This window comes from Mus pahari, chromosome 3 (genome assembly GCF_900095145.1).
Source record: "Mus pahari chromosome 3, PAHARI_EIJ_v1.1, whole genome shotgun sequence".
NCBI classification, from domain to species: domain Eukaryota; kingdom Metazoa; phylum Chordata; class Mammalia; order Rodentia; family Muridae; genus Mus; species Mus pahari.
Window position 1 is genome coordinate 149,107,313 of NC_034592.1, and position 13,641 is coordinate 149,120,953.

The 13,641-nt window shown below is 48.8% G+C and overlaps 1 protein-coding gene across 2 annotated transcripts in view; it reads left to right on the plus strand.

Moving 5' to 3' along the window:
* Arfgef2 (ADP ribosylation factor guanine nucleotide exchange factor 2) overlaps window positions 1-13,641 on the plus strand; it is an 87,729-nt gene that overhangs the window by 9,736 nt on the left and 64,352 nt on the right. For both annotated transcript variants that reach the window (XM_029535971.1, XM_021193209.2), the window contains exons 2-3: window positions 7,442-7,472; window positions 8,046-8,169. In XM_029535971.1, coding sequence (XP_029391831.1) covers window positions 7,442-7,472; window positions 8,046-8,169 — 155 coding nt within the window. The remainder of the gene's footprint in view (window positions 1-7,441; window positions 7,473-8,045; window positions 8,170-13,641) is intronic.

Sequence of the window (13,641 nt, forward strand, 5' to 3'; positions counted from 1 at the left end):
TAGCCCTGGCTGTCCTGGAACTCACTTTGTAGACCAGGCTGGCCTCGAACTCAGAAATCTGCCTGCCTCTGCCTCCCGAGTGCTGGGATTAAAGGCGCATGTGTGGCAAGTATCTTAGAGGAATTACTTAGATGTGTAATCATTGGGACCGTGGTCTCAGAGTCTGGTTTCATTGTTCTGGGTCTGAGGTGAGGAAGAGCCTCAGGGTGAAGGATGTGGTGGATCAGAGCTGCCCACCTCATGGCCAGGAGGAGAGAGAGAAGCAGACACCAGGAACAAGCCATCCTTCAGAGGCACATCCCTAAGTGACCTCCCTCCAGCCAGGCCCAGCTTTGTGTTCACGAAGTGTGAACTCACTATGGATTAATCTAGTGTTAGCGCCCTCATGAGCTAATCACCCCTCAACAGTTGGCTCCACCATCTAGGGAACCACATCTTTAAAATGTGGGTCTTGCAGAGGACATCCCACATACACACTCTATCGAGCACAATCCAGTTAGACACATGAAGTAGGTAGCGACTGCATAGATACGCCTCAGCCTCCTAAGGGGCCTGGTCTAGAGACTGGAACCTGTGGGTCAGGGCCTAGTAGGAGAACCTGCATCTCTTTCTTCCTGGGCAGAGGAGGTGGCATGTGCAGAGGGAGCTCGGGCAGAGACAGGTGGGTAGCACAGGGCAGATGCAGAGAAAAACTCTGGGATTGTGGGCTTTGTAAGTGGGATGCTGAGGGAGGCTAGTAAGATGGAGCATGGAAGCCAGGCGTGGTGGCACACACCTTTAATCCCAGCACTCGGGAGGCAGAGGCAGGCGGATTTCTGAGTTGGAGACCAGCCTGGTCTACAGAGTGAGTTCCAGGACAGCCAGGGCTATACAGAGAAACCCTGTCTCGAAAAACAAAACAAAACAAAAAAAAGATGGAACATGGAGGGAGGACCAGGAAGGAGGCAAGGGCTGGAATGTAAATAAAAAGATGGAGCGTGGAAGCAGGCCTGTTAGGTTAGGGACCTGGTCACTGATGGTCTCTTGAGCTGTTTTGGGTGGAGTGCTGCAGGTGGAATCCAGACTGATGTAGGCAGAAGTGAAAGCTGGAGGAGAGAAACCCAGCAGGGAGCACAGGCTGTGTCTGGGTGTGCTGTCAGGAGGAGGGGTGTGGCCCGTGGAAGGTTTGTCTCTTTCTTAGTTTTGAGGCAGATTTGCTATGTAGTAGTGGTTGGCCTGGTACTTGTGGCAGTTGTGCTCTGACCTCCTGAGTGCTGGGATTGCAGGGGTGTCGCCACGCACACCTTCGGTTTTCTTTCCTTAAGGGAGAAGACACTTGGAATTTTCTAAATGTTATTGAAAGGGGGATCCACTTGAGGGAGAGGTTAAGTAGCACAGGAAAGGAAAAGGAGGATTTACATGGCTGTTCAACACACACTGAGTACCCGCTCCTGTCTGTCCACACATTCAGTGGACAGTACAGGCTGGCTTGCATAGGGGAAGCAGTGCTGGGGAAGCAGGTGTAAAGGAGCGGTCACATTATGTCAGGGGTGACCAGTCAGTTCTGGGAAGAAAGCTGAGAGGAGTAAGCCAGCGGGAAATGAGGTGCAGAGCAGTGGTCCCGAGGGGCAGCTAGTGGGGATGCCGTAAAGCACCTCTGAAGTGGTAACGCGTGAGCCTAGGACTGAAAGAACCCTGGGCTATGGTGGGGAGTGAGGGTGCCATCCAGAGTTGTGGACGGGAGACCAGAGTGGAGCCATAAGGATTCTGAACTTCCTGCTGGTGGAGAGCTGAGCAGAGGAGGGCCGTTGGCTCCCCTCAGTGTAAGCCACCTCCCACATTGCCTATCTCTTTGCTGCCAGAAGGAAGAGTTTGTTTTGCTTCACAGTTTGATGGGAGAGTACACTGTGGCGGGAGCTTGAGGCCTTAGTCACATGGCCACAGTCAGGAAGCAGAGAGTGGTGGATGCCTGTGCTCAGCTTTCTCTCGTGCCCAGGACTCCAGAAATGGCGCTGCCCACAGTTAAAGTGGCTCCTCCTACCTCACCTAGTCTAATGGAGGTAGTCTCCCAGGTGACTTTAGAGCCTATCAAATTGACAGTCCCTCTGGCTGCTGTGGAGAAGAGCTGTGGGGTGGGAGGGAGGGAGGGGAAGGCCAGAAGTAGAACAGTAAGGTGGGTTAGTGGGCCGTGATGGTAGCCTGTGATGAGAAGAGGGGCCAGTCCTGAGAACATGAAGTCCCCAGGCAAGCAGTAGGGATAGGTGGGCATGGGGGTATCTTCTCCCTGCCCATAACAAGGGGGCCGTGGGGTGGACAGGCGGCTAGCAGGGAGATGAGAGTCTCCCTGTGTTGGCATCTAACTTCTCCAGGACAGGAGGCTGTTATATTATCTGTGAAGGAAGGATGTGGTGATGCCAATCAGTGAGAGAGACTGAGGAGAGCGATGTATGGTACACATGGTGCAGAAATAGGGTAGGAGGGACAGGCTCCCTCTGAGGCTGGTGATGGCAACATCATAGACCTGCCTGTTGCTGTATGTCTGCTTAGGTGGAGACAGGTCACCAGAGGGTGGAATTGTTATCTTAGGATGGGATTTTGCCAGAAATTGAGACGAGAGGTCAGAAGTCATAGCTGTTGGATGTCTCTCACTCTGTCAGCAGTCCTGCTGAAGGGCTCTACCTGGAAAATGCAGGAAGAGGCAAGCTGATGGGTCAGTCCTGGGCGGTCTGGCTGGCCAGTGGAAGATCCTCTGGGAGCATTTGAGTAGGTAGGCTAGCTGGAAAGAGAGGAGAGCATGTAAAGAGACTATAGCAAGGAACTAGAAGTCCCACACAGGGCCAAGATTTGGAATATGACCGACCACTGTAGGAGGACTCGGGGTGGAGGAGCAGGTGGTTGAGGGCCTTGAAGGGGGATAGGACTGCTTTAGAAAGGAGGGATATGTGGCTGTCCTATTGGAAAGATGCTGTGGTCTGAGGGAATTAGCCGGTACTGATTGTTGGGCGGGGTCGGATGTGAGGATCTTGGTGGCCGTTGATGGGAAGGAGACGCTGGCGAGTGGGGATGCTGCTTTCGTAAATGATACAACACCCAGAATCCATCTCTGTAGAAGTCTGTGGCTTTCTAGCTGCAGCTGCCCTAGCCCAGGCCTGTCTCCCTCCTTTGTGGCCTGCTCGTTTATTGCTGCTGGCTGCCCCCTTGGCAGCTGTGAGTGCCGTGCTATTAGCGCAGGAAGCAGTGGAGTGCAGGGTGAGTCCCACCACCACCAGTCTCCCAGCCATCCTCCCTGTCTTCCTCTTGAGTGGTGAGTGGGTGTGGCCTGCCTCGAGGTCGTCACTGAGAGTGTATCTTGTTCTGCTACCCTGGGTTGCAGAGGACAAGAGTGAGCAATGTCTCTAGTTCCAGTTTAGGGCACCCAGCAGCTCTCCAGTGCAGGCAGCAGTGGACACTGCATCCCACTGGACGTTGGGTTGAGATAAGAGCCAAAGACGTGACACTGCCACCTCTGTGCCTGCTTTGCCTCCGTCAGATTATGGCAAGACTTCTTTCCTGGGGTTGTTCATAAAGTAGCCACACCCAAGTCCTCTTACATTCGGTGGGGTCTGGGGCTCCTTCTTGTCATCCGAAATTTTTGCAGTAGGAAGTCAAGATTCTGGAGGTTTGATGAGCCACCTGATACCAGTCAGCTGCCATGTGTCCATGTGTGGCTTGTAACCTGCCTGTGTTTAAGTCTCATACTCACAGGCTGTCGTGAGGTCTACCTCTCACTTGCCGTGGTTCCTTATTCTCCCTCTTTTTAGTGGGAAAATAATGGTGTTCTCTAAATATATCCAATGCCCGTCTCAACCAGAATCATGGTATAGTGTATTTAAAGCTCGTCTCAGCCAGAACCATCGTATACCAGGATCCATCTCTCAGCTGGAACTGAGGCCTAGTCAGGGCCTACCAATCATCTGGAACCATAGTGCATACAGCCCCACACCTCCAGTCAGCTAGAGTCATGGATGCCAGAGCTGTTCCTTGGACATTTCCGGCCCGTGAAAATGGTTTTGGCAGCCCATTTGCTGATGCTTCTTGCCTGGATGGTTTGCACATGGTCCCAGAGCACTGACTGGCCTGTGTAATTTCTCCTGGCTAACCTTGGCTTCTGTCCTGACCCTCTCTTCACACTCAGAGCCAGTAAAAGCTGCCCCATGGTTGTCAGCCTCAGAGGCTGCCTGCTTCTACAAAGGTATTGTACTGTTTGCCACTGTTAAACCCGGTGAACAGGATTTCAGGGTGTTTTCTCTTTCTTTCTTTCTTTGTTTGTTTGTTTGTTTGTTTGTTTGTTTTTCTCTTCCTCAATAAGAGTAGTTTAGGAAGTGCAGTAATTCCTAGTTCTTAGCACTTAAGGGTAAATGAAAAGTCTGTGATTGTGGGATTTGCATCTGAAGTTTGTTTGTTTGTTTTGAGACAAAGACTCTATATGTAGCTCTGGCTGTCCTGGACTTCTTGGTGTAGACCAGGCAGGCTATAAACCCAGATCCATTCTGCCTCCTGAGTGCCAGATTAAAGGTGTGCGCCACCATGCCCAGCCATCTGAGATTTCTTGAACTCCCTGGTAGCAGTAGCTCATGGGAGAGGCCTCCTGTCCCCATACTGCTACTCAGCGTGTATGCCAGTGATAGATTGCTTGCTAGCATGTGGAAGACCGAGGGCTCTATCCCCAGTACCCTAGGCTAACTAGAATGTACTTTTGCTTAGCACTGATAGGAAAGGTGATTGGGAAATTCCGTAGTTTTTCGTAAACCAGCTTCCAGCTGGAGAAAGCACCTGTGTTTGAATTGCTAGTGAAGCTTTGTGGTTTTGAGTATATATGTTGTTTTGTTTATAGTTTACAAATTAATTCTTTGTGCATGCTTTGAGAACTAGGGACACATGAGCTTATTATGAACATGGGCTCTCTAGACTGATTTCTTGGATTCATCCCAGCTCTACCTGGAAAGTTTTCTGGCTCTCATTTCCTAGTCTGTAAGGTTTATACAGAGTCTGGCCTTGGATTCTGGCCTGCTTCTCTTATTGCTCTTTAGTTGAGCCACTGAGCTTGTGCAGAGCCTGCATTTCATCCTCAGTTGATGACGTACTCTTTAAGTCACCTTTCTCACCTGCAGGTAGGTGTTTGTCTGCAGTCAGTGAAGTATTGCTTCTGAGTCCATCCCATTCCTTGAATGAGAAACTATGAGCCAGTAGCTTCGTGGCCAGGGCGGCCAGGAGACCAGTCTTAGCTGGGCATAGTTATTATGGAAAGACTGACTTTGCTTTGAGTTGCAATCTGAACCTTATTGTAAAGTCTGGGCTTGCCCACTGGGATAATCAGAGCAGCCAACATCCTGGGTTAGAGTTTCTAGAGCTGCCAGTGCCAGCCACTGAAGGCTGCTGCTCTGCTGTCCCTAAGAACTTTTCTTCCCTATGCCTCTCCCGACATTAACTGATTGGTGTGCATAGGCTTTCAAGTGTGTAGCCCCGAGTTTAGTCTTGTTGGTTTTGGTTCCTCGCATCAACAGTGAGTGGCTGTACTGGTGAGATTTGTGTATCACTGGCTTAGCACCAGTGGTATCCAGAACAGATGGTTGGAGATTCAGAGACCACCAGCCTCTAGCATGGCTTGGCTGTATCTGAGGCATCTGACTGAACCCTAAGAGTGCTGCTCCTGACCAGAAGAAAACCTGACACTTGAGTTGGCAGCAGGGTGCATCCGGCGTGTCACATGAACTTGTCATCCAAGCAAAACCATTGCATTATATAAGATGATGGAAGCTACGTCCTGTAGGCCAGTCTTGTAGCCTTCTGTTGGAGGTGGGGCCCCACTCTTGGATGACCTTTGTCCTTTAAGGACAGGGTCCATGTTGACTGTTCCTCTCTCAAGCTCAGGTCACAGGCCTCGCGGGCAGTTATCTGCTGCTTCGTTAGGCATGCAATAAGAAGGTTAGACCTTACCACCTGTAGCTGGCCTAGTTCCTTGATTTCCAAGCAAACGGAACTTAAGAACTTGTTGAAGTGTGTTTTGGTTCTGTTAGAGTGGCTATTGTCCTTACCCTGACTGCTGGCTCTTAAGAGAGTGTGTAAAGACTGTGGTGTGCTCCTTCCTCTCTTCTTCTCTTCCTGCCTCCCTCCCTTCCTCCCTGCCCCTCTCCCCTTCCTGCTTCCTTCCTTCAACTTTGATACTACCTGTGCCTGGGGGTCCAGGGTACAGCAGTACTAAGAGTAGATTGATGGGTGGGGTCAAGAGTATTGTTTCAATGGTCCCGACCTCAAAAGTGTTTAGATCATAGAAAAATGTGAAAAAAGGAAGGGGCTGGAGAGATACCTCAGCAGCTTAGAGCTCTGAGTGCTCTTCCAAAGGACCTGGGTTTGATTCTCAGCACCCACACTGAGACTCGGAGCTGTCTATAGCTCCAGTTGCACTGGAGTTTGGACATCAAGCACACATGTGCACACATACAGTCAAATGCCCATACACATAAAAGAAAAAAGAAAAGTATGAAAAAACCCAACAGGGGCCAGTGCAGTAACTTAATAGGTGAAGGTGCTTGCTGCCAAGCCTGACAACCTGAGTTCAATCCCCAGGACCCGCGGGTGGAAGCAGTGAGCCGGTGGTGACAGTTGCTCTCTGATCCCCACTGGTGCCCCTTCCCCAGCTATAACGGCATGCAGTTAAAAAGAGCCGAGTACCCGCACTCCACTATTTAGTAACTTCCAACATTTGCGTAACTCATTTCAGTATTTTCTTGAGCGGTTTCTAGTCTCCTGTGTATGGTTTTGCGTAGTTGATGTTTTGTGTTGACTATTTTTCCACACACCGGCTATGCAGAGAAGGTAGAGCATAGACTGCAGAGCCGGTTCAGGTTCTTGCTCCCCCATTTCTTAGCGAGCAGTGTGGAGAGATTCCCCTTTCTCGTGACGCCCGTGTTTCCTCATTGAAATCTCTCATTCTCAGAGGGGGATTGCCCAGGGACCATTTGGTACTCAAGGCTTCGGGAGAGCATGCTGGTACCTTGGTACCTCCCGGCAGCACTTAACAGACTGAGGCAGGAGGATCTCTAGTCTCCAGTTAGCCTTGGCTACATAGTGAGAACTTATCACAAAGCACAACGTAACACTGCAGGGGCAGGAAATGCTGCTGTCATCTAGAGGCGCACAGGATGGCTGCAGCTTGTCAGTTGTGAGAGGGAACAGTAGTGCCCACCCGCAGGGTCCCGTGGGCATAAGTGAAGGCACCATGAGCTTACAGGCATGCGAGCACAGTGACTCCCGTGGGCCACCAGCATTACTGCTGTGATAAGTTTTTGCTTCACATCATATCAAAACCTGAGTGTTCTTATATCTTATAAATATTCCTTTCAACTATTTCTAGACACCTCGTAGCAAACCTCTCTTCTGTAAGTGTTGCGTTCTCCTAATGTGCTTTTTCTTCTTCCACCAGATGAAATTAAAGCAGAACTAGAAAAGCAGAGGTAAGCAGCCATGCTTCCTCCTTTTTGGGGGTGCAGCAGGTGGTGGCCATGGGAACCCCTTTCTATGTGTGTTTACTGTCATATTTAAAGGGGCAGCACACTTTGCTGACACAGTGCTCACACAGCAAGGCTCCCGGGGCTGGGCAGGTGCCCGGCCCAGTGCTACACATGTGCTTGAAGGTGTGGTTAAAGAAGGCCAAGTCGATGCCTTTAGACCTCTTGAGAAGGAGGCAGAAGCCTTGTCTTGTGGCAAGAGGTAGCTTGCTCTGGCAGTCCTAGCTCCTTATCCTAATGGGAGGCAGCAGTCACAGCTCAGAAACATGGCTGTAGCATGGCTGCAGCAGATGCTGACCAGTGCCAGTGAGTCCACTCACAAGCCAGAGCTCTTGCTTTCTGCATATGACACTCTGGTGGCTTCTTTCTCAAGTTACTTGCACTCAACTTGTAACCACATTGTTCCAGGATAGCGCTTCTAGAACTTTTAACCAAGTGCTTACAGTCTGGTGGGAGCATCCAGTAAGATGGAGAGAAGCAAGCTTTTTTTTCTCATTCTCCTCTTGCCCCTTTCCCTAGGCTTGGCGCTGCGGCTCCACCAAAGGCAAACTTCATTGAAGCTGACAAGTATTTCCTTCCATTCGAGCTGGCCTGCCAATCCAAGTCCCCTCGGGTGGTCAGCACATCCCTGGACTGCTTGCAGGTACCATGTTTAAACTCGGTGTGAGGGGTCCTTGGTGTGAGCACTCCATTACCCACAGCCGTGCTGCTCTGGCACTGAGAATGCCCCAGGAGGTGGTGCAGGAGCAACCCAAAGCTTCCTGTGTGAAGATGTCCTGGTGACCAGGGGCCTGCACTCCTTAGCTACAGTCACATTTCCCCAGCGGGGAAATTGTAGTCAGTTGCAGGTTGACTTGTGTTTGATATATGTGGCATGCTCCCAGCCTCATGACATTGATGGTGTTAATGTGTACTCTCAGGTGTAGAAACAGGTACAGCCACATCTGATTATTTGTGGCAGTTCTGATCTACAGTCACTATGAACGTGAGCTAACCAGCCCCAGGAAGTGCGGGCTTGGGTTCCCAGTTCTCCATTTTGGACCAGCTGATCCAAAATGTATGAGTTCATTCTCTGTGCGTTTCTATTTAAAAACACCTCTTAATATGCACCATTGGTTCATCAACATTGAATTTACAGCCATCAGCTTTAATAATGTGCAAGTTTATTTAATACCTGCAGTTTCGTTTCGTTTCTTTTCTTTTCTTTTCTTTCTTTCTTTTTTTTTTTTTTTTTTTGAGACAGGGTTTCTCTGTATAGCCCATACCTGCAGTTTCTTGTAAGGCAACCTCGACCTTCTTGCTCCTGAGCTCTAGGAAGCCCCTTTTCACACAGTTGGGAGGTGGTTTAAAGAGCACAGAGGATAAAACTGTAGAAGCCACACAGTAGAGCATCACAGAAAAAGGACACGTGAATGTGGAAGAAAATCTGAAAGAAAGCTGTGTCCTCGTCCACCTCAGCTGCAATTCAGGGTCTCACTGTTGTGTGCATTTCTACAAGTAACCGCAGTTCTGACTGGGGGCTTTCAAATGCTTCTGAGCGAGTGAGCGAGTGGGTGTGCAAGTGTGCGAGTGAGTGAGAACACTTGAGGCCAACAGTCTGCAAACAATGAGGTTTGACTGAGGTTGGGGTTTCCTCACTATTGCTCTCTAACTGCTGAAGGCCTAGGGGTGCAGAGATGGGAGCCTACGCTACAGTCGTAAGACACAGGGCAGCCCAGGCGCCTTAGTTCCCAAGCTGTCAGGTTTTTTTTTCCTTCTAGATAGCTCCATGTTTCTTTACCTTAGTGGGCAATCCCATCAGTGGAAGAAGTTTTGGATGTTCTTGAAGTTACCAGTAACTCCTGGAACAGGAAACAGGGAGCGGGTGGTTCTGTTAGGGTTGCTTAGAGAGTTGTGTTACAAGGTCCTCGAAGCCTCGTGCTCATTTGCATTTCTTGACAAAGAATGTTGTCATCTATTGGTTCTATGTGCCACACCATAGAACTGCAAGGTGACATCCTGGGTCTAATAGTTACTCCATTATCTCCTATTTCAACATGCTTTAGAGTTGGTGACAGTTTTTTTTTTCCACAGAAGCAGTTCTTTCAAATGAAAAATTACTTCTCTCATTCCAGATAATTCTGTATATGTCCTATGCAAAGCATCTAATGAGCCAGGAGTTCTCAAATGGCAGGCTCAGTCTCACTTCATCCTAAAATACTTGATGCTGTGAATGCTTTCTGAGGAAATTTGATATCAGTTTCATTTTAGTTGTTTTCTTCCCATGATGAGGTTTAGTTTGGGAATGAGTCCTGATGCTAACACATTAACATCCTAAGTGTGATAGCTCTCACCCTCCCTGGGCCATCAGCCTGGCCAGGTCTTCATCCCCATCACCCTCTTTCAGCTTCAGAAGAATCCTTGTTCTTGTTTTTGTTTTCTTTTGTTTGTTTTTTCCAGACAGGGTTTCCTCTGCATAGCCTTAGCTCTTCTGGAACTCACTCTTAGACCAGGCTGGCCTTGAACTTGTAGATCTGCCTGCATCTGCCTCTGAGTGCTGCTTCATTCTTGTTTTAGAGTTAAGAAGTCTGAGGCTTAGATAATAAAGTGACTGGCTCAGCTCAAAGTTACCTGTCCAGTAAGTAGGGACTTCTTTGGGTTGTAGGACTTCGCAGCCCCACACTTACAATGTAATCTGTTGTCTGCTTTTATGGATAGTTGTATTGGAGCTTAATGGTCTCAGCTTGGGCTGTGATAACTCAGTCTCACACAACACTTGGCCCTCTCTCATAGCTCTGAAGGGTGGGCAGCCCTTGCTGATTTGATGAGGACTCTGGCTCAACTTGTAGAATGCCATAGTCTGTGTGTGCTGGAGAACAAACAAGCCCTCTGGTCTGTTCTTGCAGAGCACAGACTCCACTGGGAAGGCCCAGCCCTGTGGCCTTAAGTCTGTTCAGCTCCCACAGGCCCAACATTTTCATGGGCACGTTTGGTTCTGGGACTGGAGAATATGTATCTTGGGCTCATAACTTTGAGTCATAGCAACAGAGAGACGTGAGTTTACTTCTTATTTGAGCCTGGCTTCTCACCATTGTGGCTTCAGTGAGTACTTGCATCAGAGACCCCCTGACCCATGCGCTCAGTACCTAGTCCTTTATGCTCTTACCCGTCACTGTGTGACCAGGCTTCTTCAGTGATGGCGCTAGTGTCTTCACTCTGTGTGCATGCATGACTTTAAACACCTTGGAGCGCTGTTTCACTGTCGCCCCTGGGAGCCCTAATGCTTAATATGTGTGGTTCTCTTTGGAATGGAATTCTCTGGAATTTAATAGGTGTGCTAGGGTCCTTGTTTAGTGTAAAAGGTGTAAAGTGCGCCCCTTTTTTATGACTTTAGGAAGTAAATAGGTACCTTGGAAGACTGAATGGAAAAGGAGCTTACCCTCTGTTGCCTGGCTAAGCCTGTCTGACTGGAATTTCCTGGCAGTTGAGGAAGAAGCTCATGCGTTAGAAACCAAAGGCCAGAATCTGGAGTGAAGTCTGATTTTTGACAGAAGTGGAGCCAGCTGAAGTCACCTACACTGTGCCTTGTCACCCATTTCTCTTGGAGGTGACAGGGACAAAGGCGCTTTAGGGTTTGCTTTGTGTAAGGAGCACAGTTGGCACAGGTGCCCCTCCTTGCTCGGAGAAGCCTGGAGATGTCACGTGCCGCTTCTGCAGCACTGAGGAACCCATGCTGCTTCCTTTAGTGCTTAGTGACTCACACTGCCCAGGGGCAAAGCCTGACTTTCCTAAGTTAATGGGCTTTTTTCTGGATGCATCTAAATATTTTTTGGAATATATATACTTTGTTCATTATAAGACATACAAAAATAGAATTTTTTGTTTTTTTCAAGACAGGGTCTCACTCTGTAGCCTCTGGCTGTCCTGGAACTATAGACCAGGCTGGCCTTGAACTCACAGAGATCCTCCTGCCTCTGCCTCCTGAGTACTGGGATTAAGGCATAAGCTACTACACCTGGTTTCAATAGAATTTTTTTGTTTTTGTTTTGTTTTTGTTTTTGTTTTTCAAGACAGGATTTCTCTGTGTAGCCCTAGCTGTCCTGGAACTCACTCTGTAGACCAGGCTGGCCTCGAACTCAGAAATCTGCCTGCCTCTGCCTCCCAAGCGCTGGGATTAAAGATGTGCGCCACCACCGCCCGGCCAAAAACAGAATTTCTAAATGTCAAGATAAAAGTTAAACACAAGTTGTGTGTGTAGGCAGAGACAAGTGGAGCTCCATGTGATGGAGGGCACTCAGGGCTGCACAGTGAGGCCCTGTCTCAAATACACCGTAGTAACACTGGGGCAGGAGGGATGGTTCATCTGTAAGTGGCTCACAACCATCTATAACTGTAGTTCCTGGAGAGCTGATGTCCTCTTTTGGCCTCTACAGGCATACATGTAGGCAAAACACTCATACACATAAAATATAATAATAAATATTTTTTAGTTAGGCACTATATTTGTGCTAGACTACTTATCTAGCTTGCATGAGATCCAGTACAATATAGAATACTCTGAAGACAGGGGATGGAGGACCAGAAGTTCAAGGTCTGGTGTACAGAAGTCTGTCTCGAAAGAAAGAAAAAGTTTGAAAAGTAGAATACCATTTTCTCTTTATTCACAGTGGAGCCTGTAAGGAATGATTAGCCCAGGCTGTCCTGTTCATATTACATATGTTGCGTTTTAACTTTTGTTGGTTAGCTTTGTGTGTGTGTGGGGGGGAGTATAGGTGTTGTGTGGGTTTGTGGTGGCATGCATGGATGTGTGAGAGTCCGTGTAGAAGTCCGAGATGAGCCTTGTTCTTCAAGCTGTCCACCTTGGCTTTTGAGACAGGGTCTCTCATTGGCACGTGGGGTTCAGTAATAGGCTTGACTGTCAGGCCAGCAAGCCTCAGGGGTGTGCCCGTCTCCCACTCCTGGGCACTGGGATTTCGAGGCCTGTCATCCTCTATCCTAGCTTTTGACATGCGTGCTGGGGAGCAAATTCAGGTCTGCATCCTAGCATGGCAAGTATTTAATGACTAAACTATTTCCCCAGCCCTTAATTAAAGTTAATTATTTAGTAGTATTATTTTTGAGACAGAATCTGATTATCTATTCCTTGTTGGCATGGACCGTACTATGTAGACCAGAGATCTGCCTGCCTCTGCCTTCCAGGTCCTGAGATTCAAAGTGTGGCCCTATTTTTGTTTTTTGATACAAGCTCTTGCTATGTGGCCTAGGATAGTAATCAAATTCATGATTTTCTGCCTCAACTTCATGGAACCATGTCCGACTGGAAGCCTGTTTTCTCTTTTGCGGTGCTTGGGATGGAATGGAATCCAGGTGTGATTCCAAAGCATCATGTGGCTTCCTGGTTCCAGAGAACCTCCTTTTCAACATGGTGTTGAGATATTCACTCATCCAATCACATTTCAGTGCTCACAGCAGAGCTTGAATCCTAATGTCAGGAGGAAGAAGCGTTGTCAGAAGTTGACACTTGTCCAGCCTCCCAGGAGCCCGAGCAGCAGGTTGGGGAGAGGATGAGCAGCTCTGGCTTGTCCTTCATTCTACCCACTACCTTCTGGGTCCCAGAGGGACTTGAACAGCAGAGGGGCAGGCGGTCTGACTCTGTCACACCTTGTGCGCTGTGTCTGCGCTAGGCCACTCTCAATCCTGTTCTGCTTACTGAATGAAGGTGCTTTGTAGCTAGTGATGTAGAAAGCCACTCAGAAACGTTGAAAGCTTCTGCAGGGTAAATACCCCCTGCCCTCCCCGCCACCCCCCAGTACTGTGGGCAAGCTCAGAAGTGCCTCCCTGTCTGCTTGTGTAGGCTGGCAGGGATGTAAGCAGCCAGAAGCACAGATGTATGCAGAACAGCAGCATGTCCACATCCTTACAGCTCCCTGAAGCAGTGTGCCCTAGAAGCCTGGGCCTTCTGCTGGCCTGACCTTTACAATAAGCTGTACAGTTGGGAGAAAAAAACCTGATTTCTAAGCTTCTGCCTCCTATCTCCTAGTTCAGTAGATCCGGGTTGAAGTCCAGGAAACTACATTTTTGTGATTTCTTCCAGAAGATTCTTTTTTTTTTTTTTTTTTTTTTCGAGACAGGGTTT